The sequence below is a fragment of the Rhinatrema bivittatum genome, chromosome 1, assembly GCF_901001135.1.
Source record: "Rhinatrema bivittatum chromosome 1, aRhiBiv1.1, whole genome shotgun sequence".
Classification (NCBI taxonomy): domain Eukaryota; kingdom Metazoa; phylum Chordata; class Amphibia; order Gymnophiona; family Rhinatrematidae; genus Rhinatrema; species Rhinatrema bivittatum.
This window is the reverse complement of record NC_042615.1, coordinates 304,886,990-304,911,289: the sequence shown is the minus strand read 5'-3', so window position 1 is coordinate 304,911,289 and position 24,300 is coordinate 304,886,990. Positions and strand designations below refer to the sequence as shown.

Here is a 24,300-nt window from a genome sequence, read left to right as displayed (position 1 = left end):
GTGTTTATGCTTGTTGATGCACAGGATGGATTCTTGCAATGTAAATTACATGAGATAAGCAGTCTCTTGACAATGTTCTAGACCTCCTAGGGCAGAAAAACCATGGCTCAAATTACCATTTGGAATTGTTAGCACAAGAATTCTATCAGTGGAAACAGCACAGATTATTAGCAGGGTTCAGTGCCTATAGTGGGTGACATCAATGAACCTGTTGGTCTATATCTCTATCTGATTTGTGAGCATAATCCATTTGTCTAGACTGGTCTGACTGGATGAAGAGGAACTGCAAATCAAGGTGAAGGAAGTCTGCCTCCATTGGTACATCCTGTCCTCATAAGGCCTGCAAGCAAGCTCAAATCAGAACTGTATAGGATATGCCACAGCAAACAGATGAATTTGTGCAGTGCTTCACTGGATTTGTGACTGACTTAGCAAAATTCAGACTATTCCTGTCAGAGGTATTTGAGCCCTTGAGAAGACTTCCGGATAAGGATCCAGTTTGATACTTGTTTCCAAAGCATGACCAGGCAGAGCAGGAAATAAAATAGATGCACTAGTGTTGCGGTATTATGTCACCAAGCTTGTTGCGATACAGCATGATGCAAACAATTAGCTTTCATATCGTATGATACAAGTGGGTCAGCTGGTGTTTCTCGGGCATTTGCCCCAGCTGAGCAAAATTATTTGTAAATTGAAAAAATATTTGAGCATTGTTTGCGCCTGCCAACATTTTCATCATGATATATACTATACAGCAGAAATGTATCTTAAGCCAATGATAGCAATCTTCAAGAAGCTATTATGTGTTCCCAAACATCTTCATAGCATACTGCTTACATTGCAGCATTACAACCTTGATGTTGTTTATAATGCAGGCCTTCAGACATATTAGTGATACCCTTAGAGTTAAACCAGAACAGGATCAGAAGTCCAGTGCAGGACCTGAACATCTCAGGCTTTACTGGGTGCAACAGGAACAATCAGACATTGCACAAATTAATCAAGCAAGTTATCTGAATGAAATGGACCACAGTCTGTATCAGATTATACAGAACACTGCGGGAGATGAGACCTTGGAGGCAATGAAAACTGTGGTCCTGAGAGGATGGCCAGAAAATGAGGAAGTACCAGCTACATAAGTGGGGAAACTTATTACAGGCAGGCACATGATACATTATGCAAGCTGATCATGCAAGCAAGATTAAAGTGTGTCAGCAATTGTTCTACATGCAATGAATATGCACACAAGTAGAAGGAAATGTTGTCATATGACATACCAGCAAAGCCTTGGCAGATTGTCAGCATGGACTTAATTATTCTGGGAAAGCATTCTTGTTAATAGTTGATCACTAGTCTGACTGAGAAATCAAATTGTTCTCAGACCTCTCTGCAGAAGCCATGATCAGCTATTGCAAGATACAGTCTGCACATTATGGTGAACCAGATTGAGTGATTTCAGATAATGGGCCTCAATTTGCATGCATGCAGTTTAAATGGTTTGCTACTGATTGGGAGTTTGAGTACATTACTGCATCAGCACAGCACCCACAAACTAATGGCAAAGCTAAATTGGCTGAGAACATAGGGAAAAATGCATGCAAGGCGGCAAAAAGGGATAGCAAAGACCCATGAAGTGCTATACTTCAATGAGAAACATTAACAGAACATACAGATAGCAGTCCAGCAGAGTGCCTGATGTGAAGGCGATTGAAATCACTGTCAGTAGCTAGTAAACTACATGAGCCCTGTGTAATACAATCCACATGAAACCATTACCAGGAGATCAAACGAACCACTGGAGGCAGAGTATCTGCAAGCGAAAGATCACACTGGTCTCATATCTGGTGGACACTGAAGGAATTCTTATTGCTGTAATCATGGAGATCTGGGAGTGGCTGAGCAGCAAGCTTTACAAGGCTGCGGTGGGTAGCACACACACTCTTAAACAAAAGGGCCAAGCAATCGTTCCTGCACAAATACATAACCCAAGCATAGAAAGCAGAGGACCTGTAAGGAATAGTACTGATGGGAATCCTGAGTAAGCAGGCACACTTGTTAGAAGTTTGGTGTCAAACATGACTGCCAGGACAGATAACAGCCTTATCCCATACTTGCAGTAGTTGACATTCAAAGCCTCTTAAGAAACTTACTCTGCAATACTTTTACATTAGAAACTTGTTCAAATACTGATCAAAATGAGGGAGCTCTGAAGGTGAGAGGAGTTGCTGGGCTTCTCACTTTCTCTGCCGAGGTTGAGGGGCCTATCATTGGCGGTGACTGACTGGACAGGTGAGCCTAGTTCCCCAATTAATCCATCTGGAGGCATGGTGAGTGACGCCAGCTGGGAGTGGCTGCCGGCCCTTTAAATCTGACAGCAGGGCAGTAGAGAACTTGGGGGCTCCGGAGTTGAGAGGAGTTGTTGGGCTTCCCACTCTCTCTGCTGAGGTTGAGGGGCCTACCATCAGGGGTGACAGACTGGGCAGGTGAGCCTAATTCCCCAATTGATCCATGTGGAGGCGTGGCGAGTGACTGCTGGCTCTTTAAATCTGACGGCAGCATGGCCCCTGCCGCCGCCTAAGCTCATACGCCGAAGGAATGCACAGCTTTGTCTGGCTTCGACTGGCCAGTTTATTCGGATATCTGTTCCTGATTGAGTTATGGCTGATAAATGGGGAAGAAAAGGAAAGCAAAAACAACCACCTCATCTCCTACTCTACAATTTCTCTGAGGCCCGATGGACATTCTCGTTACAAGGGTGAATGAGACGCCTATGGAGGACTGCGAGGGGGGTGTTTTTTTCTGCCTGAGTCCTGGTGAAGGTCCTCCTTCGCAACCACCAATTATTTCAGCAACTGACATCATTAAGGTAAAAAATAATCTAGTGACTCCTGGTAGTAATGAATGTGATTTGTCAATTAGACATCTTCAGGCTGATCTTTATTATTTATTTATTTGTTTTTAATTTTTATATACCGATGTTCCTGTATAATATACATATCACACCGGTTTACAAGGAAATAAAACTGTCGCCTCGGGGGCGGCTTACATTGGAACAAATAACTATAAAGAACATACAGACTTATACCAGTCTGTATGTTCTTTATAGCAGTAAGAGAAGACTTATAGCATAGTAAGACTCTTTTTTAGCATAAGAGAAGACTTATAACAGTCTTCTCTTATTATTGATGATACACCTGTGGATACAGGTAGGCTACAACAGCCTGCTGAAGCTCCTCCCAATGTCATGATTTTGATCTGTGGAGGATGATATCTAAACTGGACTCTAATGTCTCAAGTAATGCCAAGTTAATGCCAATAGAATTTCTATTGATGAGCAGAGTAGAAAATTTCTGGATTAGAAACTGCTGTTGGTTCAGTCTTCTAAGTTCCAGCTATTACAGAATTCAGAAAATATGCTTATCAAAGATAACTTGGCTCTGCACAATGAGATTGATAATACTGAGAATTTGATGCAGTCAAAAAATATATGTTTGGTCAATTTTCCTCAAACAAATTTTTTTGTCACCATATGAAATGTTTAAGAAATTTCTTAAAGAAATGACAATATTCCTATGATTTCAAAATTTTTTTTATTTTCCTAAATGAGCTGGTAGAATGGATAAGGCTCAGAGTGGGAATGCTGATGTCTCATCCAATTTAGGGGTGGTCTACTTTCTTAGAGGAATTACTGATATAATTAATAATAGAACAGCACTTTTTGTCTCCTTTTTATTGGAACAATATAAAGATCTAGTGTTCAGGAATTTCTTTAGGAACAAAGATGCTATATGTTCTGTGGCCAGAAAATTCAAATGTTTCCTGATGTCTCCAGAACCACACAGGCTCGCAGGAGACATTTCTTATCCCTGACGAGTAAAACTTTGGCTACTGGAGCCACTTTTTTCCTGAAATTTCTTAGTCATTGCTTCATTACTTTTCACGCTAAGAATTTTATATTTTCTAACTCATTAGACTTGGAGACATTTTTGATGGCTAAGTCCAGTATAAATGAGAATCCAGTGTAGTTATTTTAAGAATAAGACCAACTGAATTATGATTCAACTCCTCTCTCCTAGTATATTATTTGCCCTAGTACCTGTTTATATGCATATAAGTTTATTCAGAGGTTATATAAGCATGTTTTTCCTTTCTCCCCTATGATTATTGGGTCAAATATGCAGTTTATGTTTTTCCTATGTATATTTGTTTCCTTATACTGTAAAGCAGAGTTGCTTACCTGTAACAGGTATTCTCCCAGGACAGCAGGATGTTAGTCCTCACATATGGGTGACATCATCAGATGGAGCCCTGTCATGGACACTTTTGTCAAAGTTTCTAGAACTTTGACTGGCACACTGAGCATGCCACTAACCCTGCAGTCACCAGGGGTCCTCCTTCAGTCCCGTTTGTAGCAAAAGTACGAGCGAAAAATAAAATAATAAAATGTAAGCAAACCAAATTCCATGGGGTGGCAGGCGGGTTTCGTGAGGACTAACATCTTGCTGCCCTGGGAGAACACCTGTTACAGGTAAGCAACTCTGCTTTCTCCCAGGACAAGCAGGATGGTAGTCCTCACATATGGGTGAATAGCAAACTACAGGCTGAGTCATACATATGAGGCCAAGCAGCACCAAACATGTGCAACAGGCACAACTGGGGTGCTATTGGCAAGGATGAGGCAGCCTGAAATTCACAGTGGGTCTAGATAGGACGATTTGGATTCCTACACTGGGAATAGGTTCCTTAGGACAGACTGGCCAAAGACTGAATCCTGTCGCCCAGCCTTGTCCAGGCAGTAATGAGCTGCGAAGATGTGGAGAGAGCTTCATGTCGCAGCCCTGCTGATGTCAGCAATCAGTACTGAACGGTAGTGTGCTACTGACATTGCCATTGCTCTGACTGAGTGTGCCTTCACTCATCCCTGTAGTGGAAGGCCTATTTGCTGGTAAGAGAATGCAATGCAATCTGCCAACCAGTTTGACAGTGCTTGCTTGCCCACCACATTCCCAAGTTTGTTCTTATCAAAAGAGACAAAGAGTTGAGTGGAATTCCTGTGGACTGTAATGAGGTCCAAGTAAAACGCAAGAGCACGCTTACAGTCCAAGGTGTGGAGAGCTTGCTCACCTGGGTGAGCGTGAGGTCTTGGAAAGAAAATGGGAAAGAATATGGACTGATTTAAATGGAAATCAGTTACCACCTTAGGAAGGAATTTAGTGTGAATGCTGAGAAACAACCAGTCATGGAGGAACCTTGTGTAGGGTGAATAGTTCACAAGGGCCTGTAACTCACTTACCCTGCGAGCAGATGTGATGGCTACTAGGAAAAGGACTTTTCATGTAAGGTATCTGAGTTCGCAGGAGTGCAAGGGCTCAAAAAGAGTGTGCATGAGCCGTGCAAGAACGACATTGAGGTCCCATGCCACAACCGGTGGCCAAAGAGGAGGCTTAAGCTGTACTAAGCCTCTCATGAAGCGACTTACCAAGGGTTGAGCTGTTATCGGGGTATCCCCTATTCCTTGATAAGCAGAGATGGCGCTAAGGTGCACTCGGATAGATGATGTCTGGAGACCAGATTCCGAGAGATGCTAGAGATAATCTAACAGACTCGATGTGGGACAAGAAAAAGGATCCAAGCCCTTTTGTGTGCACCACAAGGTAACTCTTCCATTTAGAGTGGTAGGATTTCCGCATGGAAGGCTTCCGTGAAGCTACTAGGACTTGAGATACGTCACTTGAAAGGTTGAGTGGTTGTAGTCTCAGCCTTTCAACATCAAGGCCGTCAGAGAGAGGGCCTGGAGGTTCGGGTGATATAACTTGGCATGATTCTGTGTTATAAGGTTGGGCGATGTGCCCAGGCGAATGGGGTCCTGGACAGAAATGTCGCGAAGTATGGGAAACCAAATTTGGCACGGCCAATACGGGGCTATGAGAATCATTAAGCCCCGGTCTTGTTGTAGCTTCACGAGAGTCTTGCTTATTAGCGGAATCAAAGGATACACATAAAGCAGGCCTTTGTTCCAGGGATGGGCGAAGGCATCCCTGGCTGGTGCATGCCGGCTCCTGTGCAAGGAGCAGAAGCGTTCCACTTTGTGGTTCTGACGACGCAAAGAGGTCTATGGTCGGATGACTCCACTGGTGGAAAATTCTGCTCACAACCGAGGGATCCAGAGACCATTCGTGGGGCTGGAAACGTCGTCTGAGGCGGTCCTCCAGTGCATTATGTGTGCCCGCTAGATAAGTGGCTCGCAGAAGAATGGAATGCGACAGGGCCCAGGCCCAAATCTGCACCGCCTCCTGGCAAAGCAGATAAGAGCCTGTGCCCCCATGTTTGTTCAGGCACCACATTGCAGCTTGGTTGTCTGTTTGAATCAGGACAACTCTGTTGAAGAGGCAATCCTGAAATGCATAAAGGGTGTACTGCATCGCTTGAAGCTCCAGAAAGTTGATTTGATGGGTCGCTTTGGCTTTTGTCCAAGTCCTTTGAGTTTGAAGGCCTTGGAGGTGGGCTCCCCAACTTAGGTTGGAGGCGTCCGTAGTTAAGGTCACCTGAGGAACCTGTTGCTGGAAAGGAAGACCCACTTGTAAGTTGGCTTTGTGTGTCCACCAGGCAAGGGACAGACGAAACTGGTTGGTTATGTGTACCATGGACGACAGCGGCTGAGTAGCTTGTCGCCACTGGGATTTCAGAGTCCATTGGGTCACTCTCATGGCAAGGCATGCCATAGGAGTGACATGGACAGTTGATGCCATGTGGCCGAGCAACCAGAGTAGCTGGCCAGCTGAGGCTCTTTTGACGGCGGATAAAGCTGGCAAGGTTGGACAGCGTAATCGCATGGTCATTGGGTAAGAATGCTCTGGCCAATGTCGTGTCTAGGTCTGCTCCTATAAAGGAGAGAAGATGAGACAGTGTCAATTGGGATTTGGTGTAATTTATTAGAAATCCCAATGAGTTTAAAAGCCTTATGGTGAGACAGAGAGAATCGAGGGCTACTTGTTTTGACTGGCTTTTTATGAGCCAGTCGTCCAGGTATGGAAAAACATATACGTCTCTGCTGTGGTAACTGCGCAGCCACGACTGCCAGGCGCCAAGGCTAGGCCAAATGGTAGTACCTTGTATTGATAGTGATTGCGGCCCACCACAAATCGCAGATATTTGCGATGAGGAGGGGAGATTGCAATATGGGCGTATGCGTCTTGAAGGTCCAGAGAGCAGAGCCAATTCCCTTGTTGAATTAGAGGAAGCATGGTGCCCAGGGATACCATCCTGAAACGTTCCTTGCGAAGAAATGATTTCAAGGCACGGAGGTCCAGAATAGGCCGGAAGCCGCCAGTCTTTTTTGGAATAAGGAACTATCTGGAGTAGAACCCTTTTCCCTGCTGATTCGGTGGAAAAGATTTCATAGCTCTGACTGACAGAAGGGTTGAGAGCTTTGACTTGGGTTTTCCTGTGTGGTCGTCCCAACTCCAGGATGGATTGGGTGGGAAGTCCAGGGGGATTTTTGAAAAATTTAAACAGTAACCGTGGGTTACGATGGATAGTACCCACTGGTCCGTGGTGATTGGATACCAATTTGTTACAAAGTGACACAGGTGGCCCCCCACTGGAATATGGCTGCTGCTCTCTGGAAAAAAGAGTCAAAATCCAGACATGAGGTCAGCTTGTGGAGCTGGCTGTGGTCTAGATGTTCTTGTTTGACGCACATGTCCCCTCTGAGGTGCCCGAGCTGGTCATGCACGGGACACAGGAGGGTAATATCTGCGTGGCCTGTAGAATTGTTTCTTGGGTTCTCTACGTGTGACCCTGCAGGCTACAGAGGGAACATCTGGGGAGACAGTTGACAACTGGCGCAGGGCCTCATGATGGTCCTTTAACTGGGCCACTACGTCCTGGATCTTATCTCCAAACAGGTTGTCTCCGGTGCAGGATAGATCTGCCAGTTTGTCCTGCACTTTCGGGCATAGGTCTGAGGCCTTAAGCCAGGCCCAGTTTCTAGAACTGATGCCCGCTGCTGAGACTCTGGATGCTATTTCAAAAGAATCGTAGGCAGCTCTGACTTCATGTTTGCCTGCTTCCATTCCTTTTTGTAGGATGGAGGACAAGGCTTCTTGTTGCTGTGGTAATGTCTCTGCAATCTCCTGGACTTGTTTCAGAGATTTCTATTATATTGGGTCATGTATAGTTGATATGCTGCAATTCGTGATATCAACATGGACCCTTGGAAAATTCTTCGTCCCAACGCATCCAGTGCTTTCTGTTCCTTACTGGGAGGAGCAGAGGAATGTGGATGCGATTGCTTAGCCTTTTTCTGAGCTGATTCCATGACTACAGAGTGGTGGGGCAGCTGACTCTTGAAAGCCTGGGGCTTGTTGAACCAGGTAGGCAGCATCTGTCTTTTTATTGACTGGGTGTACTGTACCTGGATGTTCCCACAGGTGGTGCATGAGGTCCAAAAGAACTTCATGTACTGGTATTGCCATTATTTCTTTAGGAGCAACTACAACATTTTATGGCGAGCATCTTCCTCTGTGACCAGTGTAAAAGGTATAGTCTCAGACATCTCTTTGACAAAACTGGCAAAGGAGAGGTCTTCTGGAGGAGATCTTTGCCTTTCCTCTGGCGGTGAAGGTTCTGAGAGCAAGTCCTCGGATGTCAGTGATGAATCATCTGAAGATGCATCGTCCCATGGATTACAGGGACTGTCCTTCTCCCGGTGGAGCTCCCAATGAAGGAAGCATGCCAAAGCTGAGTGGGCGGGAAGGCATCGATGGATGCAGCCCTGGCATCGATGGCGGCATCGGGGCAGATGAGGTGCGCTTGGGTACCTGTAGCCCCGATGGCCCTGGCATGGGCTCCGGCATAGACTGTTCCCGTGGAGGGACGTGGCCAGGAATCTATCTATCCTCCTCCGAGGAACCTGGGACTGGAATCGGGACCTGCGGAGGCCTCAATGGATGACTCGATGCCAGCGTGTCTGGTGGCAGAGGAGTTGATAAGGCACCGATGAGCGTAGAGGCACTCGAGGAGCGGTGCCATCATTGAGGAAGCTGGTTCCGAGGCCGGTATGGGGGCCAGCGCCGGCTGGAAGCCTCGTAAGGCTTTCAGCACTGCCTCTTGGACCATGTAGTCCAATTCCTCCTGGGAAGCCGACATGGGTGGCTCGGCGATCAGGGTAGGAGGCAGGCTAGGCATCACCAGAGCCTCCACGGGGGCCTGTGGAGGCTCGGTGCCTGGCACCGGTATCGGTGGGGAATGCCTAAGGGTCCCGGGTCCAGAGGAGTATGGGGGCCCTCTTCGCAGGCAGCTTGATAGAAGTCTATGCCGCTGCGGTATCGGTGCCGGTGTCTATGTTTCCCTCGGTGCTCGGTCCGGTCTTTCCCCGGCACCGAGGACGATGACGCTGATGTCCTCGATGGAGTTGGTGATGGATAGTCACCCTGTCCACGGTGCTCCTAGCGAATTGTCTCCAAGGTTGATGGACCCTCCACAGTTGGTGGCGCTTGAACTGGCGTCGATGGAGCAGTATGTTTTGAAGCAAACAACTGCTCCATTTTGTCCAGGTGAGCACGACGGCCTTTGGGGGTCATTTGTGCACAACTACGGCATTGATTAACGTTGTGCAAGGGGCCTAAGCACAAAACACAGACTTCATGCGAGTCCATTATGAACATGGTCCTCAGACGCTCAGGGCATTTCCTAAACCCGGTCGCCATGTTAAAATTTGGCAGGCGTGCAGTTGGTGACCGTTGGGCGCCGAAGCGGCAAGCCGCCGGGAAGTGACCGCAAGAACTGGAAAAAACACTTACCGAGTGTCTGAGGAAATGGAGCGCGATGGGAGACCCCAGTGAGGGATTTTTTGAGAAGATAAACTTCAAATAGTTCCGTGAGGAAAGTTGTGAGAAATTTCTCACAGAGCTCCTAAACCGCGAGGCAACTGCTGCACGGAAAAAAAAGTAGGCTGAAGGGGGAACCCTGGTGCCTGCAGGGTTAGTGGCATGCTCAGTGTGCCAGTCAAAGTTCTAGAAACTTTGACAAAAGTGTTCCAAGACCGGGCTCCATCTGATGATGTCACCCATATGTGAGGACTACCAACCTGCTTGTCCTGGGAGAAATACCTGTTTCCTTTTGCTTCATAATGTGTACACATTTAAAAACTCAAAGAAAAACAATACTGACCAAAGAAAAGGGATGTGTTACAGATGTTAACTTACATGTTGATATGACTGTGGCTGATTATTATATTTCTACTGTTTTTACTTAATCTGGATTTCCAGAAAGCATTTGACAAAGTCCTTCATGAGAGACTTCCTGGGAAATTAAAACGTCATGGAATAGGGGGCAGTATCCTATTGTGGATTGCCAACTGGTTAAAAAAATAGAAAATAAAGAGTAGGGCTAAATGGTAAATTTTCCCAATGGAGAAAGATGAATAGTGGAGTACCTCAGGAATCTGTTCTGGGACCACTACTTTTTAATATATTTATAAATGACCTGGAAATGGGAATGAGAGATCAAATTTGCAGAGGAGACAAAATTATTCAAAGTTGTTAAATCACAAGAGGATTGTGACAAATTTCATGAGGACACTGCAAAACTGGGCATGAAAATGGCAAATGAAATTTAATGTGGACAAGTGTAAAGTGATGCACTTTGGGTAACTCTTCCATAATTATGACTATATAATGCAAGCTTCCACATTAGGAGTAACCACTCAGAAAAAGGATCTAGGTGTCATTCTTGAAAATACTTTGAAATCTTCTTCTCAGTGCAGCAGCAGCCGAGAAACCAAATAGAATGCTAGGGATTATTAGGAAAGGAACGGAGAACAAAACAGAGAACATCATAATGCCTCTGTATCACTCCATGGTGTGACCTCATCTTGAGTACTGTGTGCAAGTTCTGGTCACCACATCTCAAAAGAAATATAGTAGAATCAAAAAAGCCGCAGAGAAGGGTGACCATAATGATAAATGTGATGAACAATTCCCCTACAAAGAAAGGCTAAAGAGGTTAAGATTCTTCAGCATGGAGAAGAGACGGCTGAGGGGAGATATGACAGAGGTCTATAAAATGAGTGGAATGGCACGAGTAAACAATCATTTCTTTACACTTTCGAAAAGTACATAGACCAGGGGATACACACAATGAAGTTACTAGGTAATACATTTAAAACTAATAAGAGAAAATATTTTTTGCTTAATGTATAATTAAGCTCTGGAATTCATTGCCAGAGGATGTGGTGAAAGCTATTAGTGCAGCTGTGTTTAAAAAAACATTTGGACAAGTTCTTGGAGGAAAAGTCAATTAACCACTATTAAGTAGAGTTGCAGAAAGCCACTGCTTATTTTTGGGATAAGCAGCTTGGAATCAATCTACCCCTTGGGATCCTGCCAGGTACTTGTGACCTGGATTGGCTACTGTTGCAAACAGGATACTGGGCTTGGACCTTTGATCTGACCCAGTATGGCAAATCTTATGTTCTTGTTTGTTGTTTGCTGGATAATACAACATTGTATCTGTTCAATAGCAGCTTTCAGTTGTCTATTTCTACATATGAAACTACCCTTTCCCAGGTGCTCAATGAAACTGTAAAATTAAATTTTAAGAATTTCAGATTTAATTACCTTGTAGTAAATATTTAAATACTGCACACTATAGAGGGTACACTTTGCTAGCCTTCCAACTCATGACTATAGAATGCAAAGATCATGACTCATTTTTTTCACAAAGAAGAATCACTCTTATGTTTCAGATGGTATCTTCATTGCATCTAAGACAGTCTACTATTTTTTCAGTTTTAGTCCCCGACCCTTATAATCTAAAGCAGGGGTCCCCAACCACCGGTCCGCGGACCGGGACCGGGCCGTGGGAGTTTTTTGCTGGTCCGCGGCGCCGCCAAGCACCGGCAGGTGTGTCGCGCGCTCCCGGTCTCTCCCGCTGCCGTTGCCGCCGGGCTGTCAGCACGTTCAAGCCCAGTGGGAATGGCAGCGGTGCTAGAAAAAGCAGTGGCACCCGCGGCTGGGCCTTTTCTTCTTCCCGCACCTGCCCCCCCCCCCCCGTGACCCGGAACAGGAAGTGATACGCGGTGCGCGGGAAGGAGAAAGAGCCGTGCCGCGTGATAAAGTAGCAGCGGCGGCTGCAGCATCGGTCCCCGAGCAATTGAAGCAGCCGGTAATCGAGAAAGGAGTCAGCAGCATGAGCCTCCCGCGGCCAATGGGATTCTTCTTTCTTGGCCTGCGGGGGCTGCTGCAGCTCCCATTTGTGCTCCCGGGGAGGGGAGAGGAAGTGAGTGAGAGAAAGAGAGAGAAGCAGCCAGCCAGCCTGTGTGTGATTGACTGGTCAGAGAGCTGATGTGTGTGTGTATGTGAGAGACAATGAAAGTGATTGCTCAGGGAAATGACTGATGTGTATGTGAGAGCGTGAGACAGTCAGGGAGGTGACTGATGTGTGTGTGTGAGAGAGAAAAAGCATGGAAGTGAGAAGTCTGGGTATGTGGGAAAGCATAGGCGTAAGAAGCCTGGTGTTGTGGGGTGAAAAAAAGCATGGGAGTGAGAAACCTGGGTGAGTGTGCATGCATGAGAGAGAGAGACTGCTTGGTAAGGTGACAGTGTGTGTGAGAGAAAAAGACTGGTGTGTGTGAATGTGAGAGAATGTGATTCAGGGAATGAGAAGCCTGTGCACGTGGAGAGTGAGCATGGAAATGAGAGAGACTGGTGTGTGTGTAACAGAGAGAAAGTGATTATGGGAATGAAAAGCCTGTGCACGTGAAGAGTGAGCATGGGAGTGAGAAACCTGGGTGTGTGTGAGACACATCATGGGAGGGAGAAGCCTGTATATCTGAAAGAACATGGGAGTGAGAGACTGGTGAGTGTGTGTGTGTGTGTGTGTGAGAGAGAGAAAGAAAGTGATTATGGGAATGAGAAGCCTGTGCATGTGGAGAGAACAAGCATGGGAGTGAGAGACTAGTGAGTGTGTGTGTTTGTGTGTGTGTGAGAGAGAGAAAGAGACAGAGAAAGTGATTATGAGAGTGAGAAGCCCATATATGTAAGTAGAACATGGGAGTGGGAAGCCTGTGTGTGTGTATGGCATGAGAGAAACTGTTCAGGAAGGTGACTGGTGTGTGTGTGTGTGCCACAGACTGTTTGGGAGATGATTGGTGTGTGAGAGACAGAAACTGGTCATGGGGGCATGACTGGTATGGTGTGTGTGTGTGAGAGACATGGGCACTAAGAAAGAGGACCATAAGTATAGAGCTTAGCTTCTACTGCTGCTTCTGGTGTGTGCCACGGCCTGCAGGGAAGGGGAGTAGGAGAGCTGCTGGAGGGGGTAAGTAAAGGTAGCTTTTTAAGTTTATTTTTCTTGATTGACTGCCATTTTAATTGTGTGATGTCTGCTTTTTTGAAATATTTTATTGGTGTTTGGAGAATGTTTAATAGTTTTTATGAGTTTTTAATTGTTGGATGTTATTCTGTTCATAGTTATTGTGAAACATTTATTCTGCTTATTAGTATAGTTATACAGTTATTTCTGTGTGGAGATCTATAGCTGCTTGGCTAGTTCTATTTTCCTAATAAGAGGTGTATTGGTTCTTAGGACCTGATTTAATATTTGTAGTGTTGCCTTTTCATAGATAGGGTTGCTCCTGTTTGAGTGTATTCCATAATACAGGTGTAACTGTGTGCGGATTAGTTTATGTGTATTACTACAGATCCTGGGAGTATGTTAGGTCGGTTCTGTGTCTGTTACCGAGATGAGATATTTTGCTAGCATGTAAGCGTTTGTATCGGTCTTATTTGTTGTGTTTTCTCAAGAGGACATGCATTGGTGGTAAACTGCTGTCTTTTCATAAGTAGGGCTATTGAGCCTGGACGTAGAAGGAGTTTGAGTTGCTGTTACTGAGATGTCACCAGAACCAGAATATCTTTTTTGTAGGGTGAGTTGTATGGGGAATGTCATAATTCTGCTTTACATCCATTATTGTGGGTCAGGGGGGTTCCCGTGGATACAAACTGTACTTTTACATCTAGCCCCGTGACGATCATGGGTCAGTGTGCCATGCATGTGAGAACCTATGGTGAGTTGAGTCACATTCACATTATAAATGTCATAATTAAATAAGTGTGCACTAAAATCCAACCCCCTCCATAACCCTGCCCCCATATGACCAAAGCCCCGCCGGGCCATGGAAAAATGGTCTTGCTTGAAGCCGGTCCCTGGTGCAAAAAAGGTTGGGGACCACTGATCTAAAGGACATATGTTCCACTATTCTCTCTTCATTTAGCATCTTGCATATTTCTTTACATTTCCTGCATAGTCACCATCCCGCTTGATCAGAATATTTTCATCCTCACTGGAGTTACCAGCAAGATTAATACTGGTAACAAGTTGACTTGCCACTTTTCAACTCTACATGTTATGTTTACTTAACCGCACATCCAAAACAATTAGTCACTCACTTGTTCAGCGCTCTTGCTAATATCCTTCTTGAGTTGGTCCTTCTCAGCTTGAAGTTTCTCATGCATTTGCTGCAGTTCCTCTCTCTCCTGGGTTACAGAGTTTAGTTTTTCTCGAAGCTCATGAAGTTTCTCAGCAACTTGAAGTTTCTCTTCCTCTGCAGTCTCTAGTGAGAATTTGCTGGACTTTAGTTCTTCCTGAAGCTGTTCCACTTCTGTGGCTAATTTCTTCTGAGACTTATCATGCTGCTTTTTAGCATCAAACAGCTGTTCTTCCTGTGTTGCTATTTTCTGTTTAAGCTCTTGTAGTGCAGAGGACAACTACAAATTCAAGAACAGTAGAAGAAGAAATCACACAACTCTGATTTAAAAACTAAAAGTGATCTGGTTCTAAAAAGATATTTTCTGGATATTCACAATGACTATATATAGGACATAATATTTCAATATACCGTATTTTTCGCTCCATAAGACGCACTTTTTTTCCCCCAAAGGTGGGGGGAAAATGTATGTGCGTCTTATGGAGCGAATATAAAAAAAAAAACAAACAAAAATCTAACAAACCCCCCCCCCCCCCGACTCCCCCAAGACCTGCCGACTTAATTTCCTACAACCCCCCACCCTCCTGACCCCCCCAAGACCTGACAAACGTCCCTGGTGGTCCAGCGGGGGTCCGGGAATGATCTCCTGGGTGTGGGCCTTCGGCTGCCAGTAAACAAAATGGCGCCGACGGCCCTATGCCCTTCACTATGTCACTGAGACCAACCGCTGCTATTGGTCGGTCTCAGTGACATAGTGAGGGCATAGGGCCGTCGGCGCCATTTTGTTTACTGGCAGCCGACGGCCCTATGCCCACACTATGTCACTGAGACCGACCGCTGCTATTGGTCGGTCTCAGTGACATAGTGAGGGCATAGGGCCGTCGGCGCCATTTTGTTTACTGGCAGCCGACGGCTCACGCCCAGGAGATCGTTCCCGGACCGCTCCTGGACCCCCGCTGGACCACCAGGGACGTTTGGCAGGTCTTGGGGGGGTCAGGAGGGTGGGGGGTTGCAGGAAATTAATTCGGCAGGTCTTGGGGGGGTCAGGAGGGTGGGGGGTTACAGGAAATTAATTCGGCAGGTCTTGGGGGGTCAGGGGGGTGGAGGTTGTTAATTTAAAGGGTTGGGATGGGGGGGGGGGTTTGGGGGTTCCCAGAGAAAGAAAAGTTTTCTGATCTGGGGAGTGGACCGAAATGGCCCTCCCCAGACCCGAAAACAAAATGGGGAGAAAAAAAAAAGCTATGCACTCCCCTAATTTGCTCCATAAGACGCCCAGACGCAGAGCCGGTTTAGCACAATTTTTTTTTTTTTAAATTTTCCCCCTCTGAATCCTAGGTGCGTCTTATGGTCAGGTGCGTCTTATGGAGCGAAAAATACGGTATATGCCAATTTATCTCTTAACTAGTAACATAGTAAATGATAGTAGAAAGACAAATTGCCTATCCAGTCTGCCCAGCAAGATTTTTCAGTGTTCTAACTGCTGCTCTGTGCAGGTTACCCCCATGCCTTTGTTTAGATTTGTAACTGTTTTTCCATGCAGGTTACCCCAGTGCTTCGTTACCATCCTAGGGATCCTGTGTTTTATCCCATGCATTCTTGAATTCCAGTACTATTTTTCTCCACTACTTCTACTGGGTGGATATTCTAAGTATCCACCACCCTTTCCATAAAATATTCTTTGATGTTGGTCCTGAGTCTACCCCTTTGGAATTTCATAAACATGCCCTTTAAGTCCAGAACATTTATTTATTTAAGGGCTTTTAAATATACCAACATTCATAGAACATATCATGCCGGTTTACAATCAACTTTGTAGCAAGGAAAGAGAAATTACAAATAACAGGGAGGGGGGAAGGGGAGCAGGGATGGAAAAAGGAGAGAATGGGGGGCGGGTGCAAAGCAAGCACATAAGTAGCATGAAGAACATAGGTTGTAAAGTGAAAGGGAGAATGAAAAATAAAGGAACTGCATTAAAGGCCTTAAAATATACATAACATATCAAAAATTACATAGACAATATTTCCATAAGATGCATCCTTGAATGGTGGGTAGCAGAGCAGAGGTCGAATAGGGAGGAGGCAATAGAAGGGGTTTAGGTTTGATTGGCATCTGGGTTGGCCTGCAGGAAAAGCCAGGTTTTGATGCCTTTTTTGAAGTTGACATTTATGCATTACTAACACTTATGCATTACTAACACCTTTCAGGTATTAGGGAATCTATCATATTTCCCCATCTCCTCTCTCCTTCTAGGATACATATTTACTAGATCCTCAGGTTTTATGTCATATGCCTTCTGATGAAGATCCAGCGCCATTTTAGTTGCCTCTTGCCTCTCTGTCCTTTCTGAGATGTGGTCTCCAGAACTGAACAAAGTATTCCAGATGATGCCTTATCACCTCCTTTATTCTTAATGTCTCTATGCATCCCAGAATTCTTCTGGCTCTAGTTATCACCTTGTCTTACTGTCTCTTGCATATTCATTATGGATATCCTGAATATCAGACTGTCTGTGGGATACCCCAGGACAGATTTGGGAAACACTGCAATAGTAGCCCCTTCAAATCCAAGTTTTGATCATTTCTTTTAGTTACAAAGTCATATGTAATCTTTTAAAGATAGCACTCAATGACTTTAAAATTCTTTTATATATTCTGCCATTTTTCAATCTTCAATCTCCCTGTTACAATGATACAGATGCCCTTCAATGCTTCATGAGATATATGTACATCTATTCAGGGTTCTATCCTGTGTTATCTCGTTATACATTCTCCTGTTGTATTTACTATCGTTAATTTTAAATTGTAATCTTCATACATCGTTCTATGTAACATGTTGTTTCTGTATGTAAACCGGAGTGAAGGCAACTCTGCTATACCTCGGTATATAAAAAATGCTAAATAAATGTGAATAAAGCACTTATATTTGAATATATTTTCAAAGCTTTTAACAGCAAAAAAGCTGAAGAAGCCATGCGAATATAAAATGTAGAACCAAATAAAGCATAGTTTATCCACATCAGGTTTGCTCTGAACGCAAAAGTTCACTATTCATATAAGTAGGTCATATGAGCATCTTTGGCACTGGACAGAACACATCAAGAGCTCTCTGGAAAGAAAATCCTTTCACTGTTCATGCATAGTTGATTTTGTGCTGCAGAGGTCCTATAATATTCCTCAGTTCTATTTCTAAGCATTTGATAATCCATCTTTATGAAGATGGTCTTAAGGCAGATTACAATCAAATTTATAATTAAATTCCTGTCACATTTGTGTCTTAGTTTACAATAAGCATAGAGAAACAGAGTATATATTAAGGAGGGGAATATAAACTAAGATTAGAGGTGCGAGGAGGATTGTAGCAGTCATCTGAGAAATAGAAAAATGTTTGGTAGCAATATGGGTCTACTAGATGGCTTACAGAGCCAAGGAAATGGAAGATCCTATAGGGCAAAAAGAGGCAGGCACCAGGGTCCAGACTGAGCAGAGTCAATAAGAGGAAGTCAGGCGAGTTTGATGATGTAGTTTCATGATCAAGTTCTAGTACTCAAGTGACAGCAGGAATATATTACTGTCTTTGTCACACTGATTAACTTATCAAATCATATAAAGGATCTATTAAATACAGTCACCAACTCAAACCTCACTGTCCTTCCTACTCTGAAAGCTGCTGTAGACAATGGAGAAAGGATCTCACTACATAGCTCTCAGAAACTGCAGCTTGAAGAGAAAGAATTCGCTGAAAAAAACATGTTTCAGGACTAGTTCTAATTTCCTATCCTTAGGATCTTTTAAGGTAGCCCCACCCTCTGTAGGCATTGCAGTCGTCCTTGCCACAGCTACCACCATTGCGTCCACTTTGGGTTGTTGGAAAAAGGCGCTCTTGCGCGTCCAAAGCCAAAGGATAGAACTTAAGGTGGATAATCCCAATCTGGGGGTGCATAATCCCAATTTGGGGGTTCCTCAACCACAAGGCTGAAGTAACCAGAGCTATCAATGCTGTCATTTCCTCCTTATGGAATAACCTGATCAGCTCCCTCTTCCTCTCCCCCAGAATGAATCTCTCCCTCTTTGATAGAATCTAGGCTGCTCTTTCATCATCAGAGAGCCTGCATCTGATTCATCAGGCTAAAATATCTTCCTCTAAGGAAGCAGGACTGCCCTGAGAAGGCATTCCTCTCAAATCATTCTGGCTCTGCAGGGCTTGAAAAGCTTGTTGTAGAAATTAAAAAAATTCAGGCGAATAGGCTCCACTGGAAGTGCTTGGACCTTCCTGCCAAGTGTTCTATCGATAGTCTTCCGCTGACTGCAACTTAAAAAGTCCATTAAGTGCTGAACCTCTCTTTGCCGACTGCTGCACAGATCACAACTGTTTCAAGATGGCTACTGCATCCCAATCAACTGTGAAATGGTGAAATTACAACTTACCTAATTTATTTTCTTGTAGGACAGGCAGGCCAGTCCACACAAGTGGGTTATATGCATGTCAACCAGCAGATGGGGATTGAGATTAATAACGCACTGATTTCACCCTCATATAGTACTGCCCAGACATCAGCCTGCCAGTATTCCTGTAAAAAAAACCATCTGTAGACAATTGATTAACGTTAACTTCAAACTGTGAACAATTTTTTTCCTAACTTTCCATTTCCCCTCTTCCCCCCCAACTTCCAGTGGATCAGGAAGCACTGAACTTAAAACGGAAGGAAATATTGTAAACATAACAGAAAGAAGGTACACACCAAGACATAACACACCAGGTCCCTCAGCAACCCAGATATTCCCAGCCTCCACTCGGTCTCTGATAATGCCTCTTATAGACAAAGAGAAAGATAAATGATACCAGACATAGGTATCTCTGGGCGGGTATGTGAACTGGCCTGCTTATCCTAAAGGAAATGAAATCAGGTAAGTAGTAATTTCACCATCCTCTTCCATCCAGGTAGGCCAGTCCATACAAGTGGAATGTACCAAAACTATTTCCTCTTAAGGTGGGAGGCTGCCTGCTCTCTCATCAAAACAGATCTTGCAAATGATGCATCTTCTCAAGCTCTAACATCCAAATGATAATGTCTGGAAAAAGTATGCAAATATGCCCACATCACCGCTCTGCATATCTCCAGAGAGAGCAACTTTAACACCGCACAAGATCCGTGATCTAGTCAAATGGGCTCTAATATGCTTGGGCAACGGCTTAATCAAATCCACATAAGCCACCATTATCACCTCCTTAATCCAATGTGCTACTGTGGAATGAGAAACTGCTTCTCCCTGCTTTATGCCCCCATGAAGCACAGAGGCAGTCTGTCTTTCAAAAGGTTTGGGTAACCTTAAGATGACGCAGCACATCCAAGGACTGCAATAGCCAGAATTGGCTTTCATTCACAGTCCTATCCAAGGATGGTAAAGACACAGACAGTCAAATGAAAGTCTGAAATAACCTTCAGCAAGAAGGAAGGCACTATCTGAATTTGCACTATATCTGGTGTAATCAAGAGAAAAGGATCACAACAGGAAAGGACTTGTAATTCTGAGATTCTTCTCGCTGATCATATGGCAACACACACCACTGTCTAATGTTGACAGATGCAAGGAAAGTTGCCAAAGAGAATGGAAAGGCAACCCTGCCAAAAAAAGTCTGGACCAGATTCAGATCCCAAAGCAGCACAGATATTTGTAGCAGGGTTCAATATGCTTAACACCCTCCAAAAATCTGGAAATATCCAGAATCAAAAAGAGTGGTCTCCCTTTACTGCAGAAAATCCAGAATTGCTGCTTTACCGGGAATACACTGCCGCTCCAGACATCAATGGTCTTACACTCTCCAGACACGCATGTATGTCAAAGACATAGAAACCTTGTGAGTTTATAACATAGTGCTCACTACTGGCATGGAATAACTCCGCTTCAACAGTCTCACCCTCTCAAGGGCCAAACCGCAAGACAAAACTGATTTGGATTCTCATGGAGGACCGGTCCTTGCTACAGAAAGTCCCTTCATGGCGGCAGTCGCAATGGGCTGCTGTAGACAAGATGCTGAAGGTCCACATACCAGGGCCTCCTTGACTAATCTGAGGCCCCCAGGAGAACTAATCCTGAACGAAGGACTATCTTTTGCAACAACCTGCCGAACATGGGCCATGGGGGAAGCACAATCTCTGCTCCTGTAGCCAACTCTGAATGACAACATTGAGCCTGAGCACCTGAGGTCCTGTCTGCAACAGTAAAACCAAGAAGCCTTTGAATTCTTGCAGGTCACCATCATATCCACAAAGGGGTGACCTCATTTGGAGATGAGCTGAAAGGCTTTGGTGCCAGCTCTCATTCTCCCGAGTCCAGGAGATGACTACTGAGATAATCCACCTGTACGGTGTCGATCCCTGCAATACGCAAAGTCGACGATGCCTTAAGATGCTGTTCCGCCGACGGCAGGGGGGCATCCATTTTGTGAAAAACCTGTTGACTCCGGATTCTTCCCTGTTTTATGGTGGCTACTGCCATGGTGGTGTCAGACTTCACATTCACAGCTGTCTCGATTAGATGATCTGCAAATCTGAGCAAGGCCAACAGAATCGCTCTAGCCGCCAACCGATTGATGGACTAACCTATCTTCTCTGGGTACATGGCCCCTGTGCCACCAATTCCTGGTAGTGAGCTCCTCAGTCTTGAAGATTTTCATCCGTCGTTATCACTATCCAATCGGGAACTTCTAGATCCGTTCCTTTGGTGAGATAATCCCTCTGCAGCCACCAGAATAAATTCCTGCTTCACTGCCGAAGGAGAGCCAATTGGATCAAATATTCTTGCTATTGAGGGTTCCACCACGAGAGCAACGACCTTTGAAGTGGTCTTGTGTGCCCTGGCCCACATAACCAACTCCAAGGTCACCAATATTGGAGCCTAAAGTCTGCAGGTAAGCCTACACAGATAACCGCTCCGTTGTTTGTAGAGCTCGACTTTGTCCCCAAAGCTTCTAGATACACTGCTTTGGAAGGAACATTTGCTCTGAGCTGTATTGAACTGGGCTCCTAAATAATCCAGAGTCTGAGAGGGTGGCAGACTGCTCTTGGCCAGATTTATTAACCATCTGAATTCCTGCAGACACTGAGCCACTCTGGAAAATACCATATGAATGTCCTCTGCAGACTTGGCTATGATTAACCAATCTAGATAAGGATGGACCAAGATGCCTTCTTTGGGCAGTGCGGCCACCACCACCACCCATCACGACCTTGAAAAAGGTCCTGAGTGCCATAGCCAGCCTGAACAGCAAGGCCTGAAATTAGAAATGGCATCCAAGCACCACAAAACAAAAACTGCTGGTGCTCCAGTTGAATGAGAATGTGAAGATAAGCTTCTGTCAGATCTAGGGAAGTAAGAAACTTTGCCGTCTACACCGCCATGATCACCAAATACAAGGATTACACCCTGAAGTGGGTAACCCACAAAAAATGGTTGATTCCTTTCAGATACAAAATGGGACAAAAATGTGCTTTCCTTACCAAAGCACATTTTTCCTTACCAAAGAATCACCCTGAAAAAAGTTCTGTCAACTGTATTCTTCCCTTTTCTACTAGGAGTAATGTCATTTCCAATATCATACGGAAACATTGGTTAGATTTGTTACTTAGCACTGTATTCAATATCTCCCTCCGCTTCACATACCGTAGAGGTAAAAACCCTGCGGGTTCAGGTTTCGGCCCTAGGATGATTCCGAGGTCGGATAGGCAGCAGACACCTGGCCAGCCATCCGGAGGTAACCCGGGTTCTGAAAGGGGTAAAGCACCTTCGCCCTCCGATTCGTAAGACGTGCCTGGAGTGGAATCTCAACCTAGTCCTACGGGCGCTCTGTGATTCCCCCTCCCCTTTGAGCCTTTGGGGCACGCCTCTCTGAAGAACCTCACTTTAAAGACTCTGTTTTTGGTGGCGATTTGCTCCGCTAGGCATATTTCAGAATTGCAGAGCCTGTCCTGTAGGGATCCCTTCCTGCACATTTCGGTGGATAGTGTCCCTGCATACAGTGCCCTCCTTTTTGCCAAAAGTGGTGTCTATCTTCCATGTTAATCAGACTGTGGAGTTGCCTGGTTTTCCCGAATGGCCTCGTGACTCGGCTTCAGGAAGAGATCATCTTCTCGATGTTCGCAGGATTCTCCTTCGTTATTTGAAGGTCACTGACTCCTTTCGGAAGTCGGAGCAACTTTTTGTTTTGTTTGAGGGTCCGAAGAAGGGTGAGAATGCATCCAAGGCCTCCTTGGCTCACTGGCTGAAGGAAACTTTTTGCTTGGCCTACATCGGCAAGGGGCAATCCGTTGCAGCAGGATTGAAAGCTCATTCGACGAGGGCACAAGCGGCTTCTTGGGCGGAGTGTCAGTTGTCGCCTGAAGAGATTTGTAGGGCCGCAGTCTGGTCCTCCCTGCATACTTTTACAAGACATTACCGTCTTGATGTCAGGGCTCGGTCCAAGCGCTTTTTGGAGAAAGTGTTCTGCGAGCGGGTCTTTCGGGTTCCCGCCCGGTATAATGTGGCTTTGGTACATCCCACTAGTCTGGACTGATCTGGGTATGTACAGGAAAGGAAAATTGGTTCTTACCTGCTAATTTTCGTTCCTGTGATACCATAGATCAGTCCAGGGACCCACTCAGGGGCTACTGCCGAAAGACTGATTTACCTGGACTTTAGCCAATCTCCTCTTTATAGAAGAGGAAGTAGAGAGCCCAATGTTACCATTTTGAATTTTTCTCTCTGCAAAAATTTGTTTAGGGCACGGAGGTCCAGTATCGGGTGTATGCCACCTGACTTTCTGGTATTAGAAAATACCGGGAATAGAACCCTTGCCCCTGCTGAGAGAGGGGCACTGGTTCTATTGCTCGTGACTTGAGGAGGAGTGAGAGCTCTTGTTCGAGTGAGGGAGAGTGGTCGGACATTCCCCATGTCAGCCAAGGCGGAGAGTCCATTGGAACAGTCAGGAAATTTAGGTGGTAACCCTGAGTGACTATGCCAGTACCCACTGGTCTGTGGTGACTGTATGCCAAGCGCTGTTGAAGTGGCAGAGCTGACCGCCGACCAGTATGGATGGAAGAGGAGGTTGGCTTACACTCTCTAGAAGGAGTCAAAACCGTGACGCTGGTCCAGGCTGAGAAGCTGGCTGAGACTTTTGAGGCAGAGTCTGCCTGGATTGACCTTTTTGGTAAGGTCTAGAAGGGCGTCCTCTAGAAGCTGGAGGATAAAACTTCCTTGGCTTGTAGGCCGGCTGCTTAGAGTCACGTCTGAAAGTTCTCTTAGGGGCAGACAGGAATTCAGACGGAACAGAAGAAAGCTGGCACAGAGTATCATGGTGATCCTTCAACTGCGCCACAGTCTCTCTGATCTTTTCCCTGAAGAGATTATCGCCCACACAGGGTAGATCTGCTAACCTGTCTTGGACCTCTGGTCTTAAGTCCGATGATTTGAGCCAGGCCCATCTTCTGGCACTAATTCCCGCTGCAGACACTCTAGAGGCTGTGTCAAAGATATCATAAGCAGCGCTGACCTCGTCTTTCCCGCATCTAGACCTTTCTGAGCCAGAGCATGAAGTCCTGGATCCTTTAAAAAATGGTCTCTTAAACTGTGTCATGTATAACTGGTAAGATGCGATGTGAGATATGAGCATGGAAAACATGCCTGCCAAAAGCATCCATGGATTTTTGTTCCTTCCCTGGAAGTATGGAGAAATGAGGTTTTGAAAGTTGTGCCTTCTTCTGGGCTGATTCAACAACCACAGAGTGATGATCCAACTGTGACTTCTGGAACTCAGGAGTTGACTGCACGAGATAG

The 24,300-nt window shown here is 45.3% G+C and overlaps 1 protein-coding gene across 1 annotated transcript in view; it reads right to left on the bottom strand.

The window, feature by feature from the left end:
• The window catches only part of CENPE (centromere protein E), a 691,519-nt gene that overhangs the window by 176,329 nt on the left and 490,890 nt on the right, over nt 1-24,300 (bottom strand). Inside the window, 1 exon segment of the mRNA XM_029608709.1 lies at nt 14,454-14,771. Within this exon segment, the coding sequence (XP_029464569.1) occupies nt 14,454-14,771 (318 nt within the window).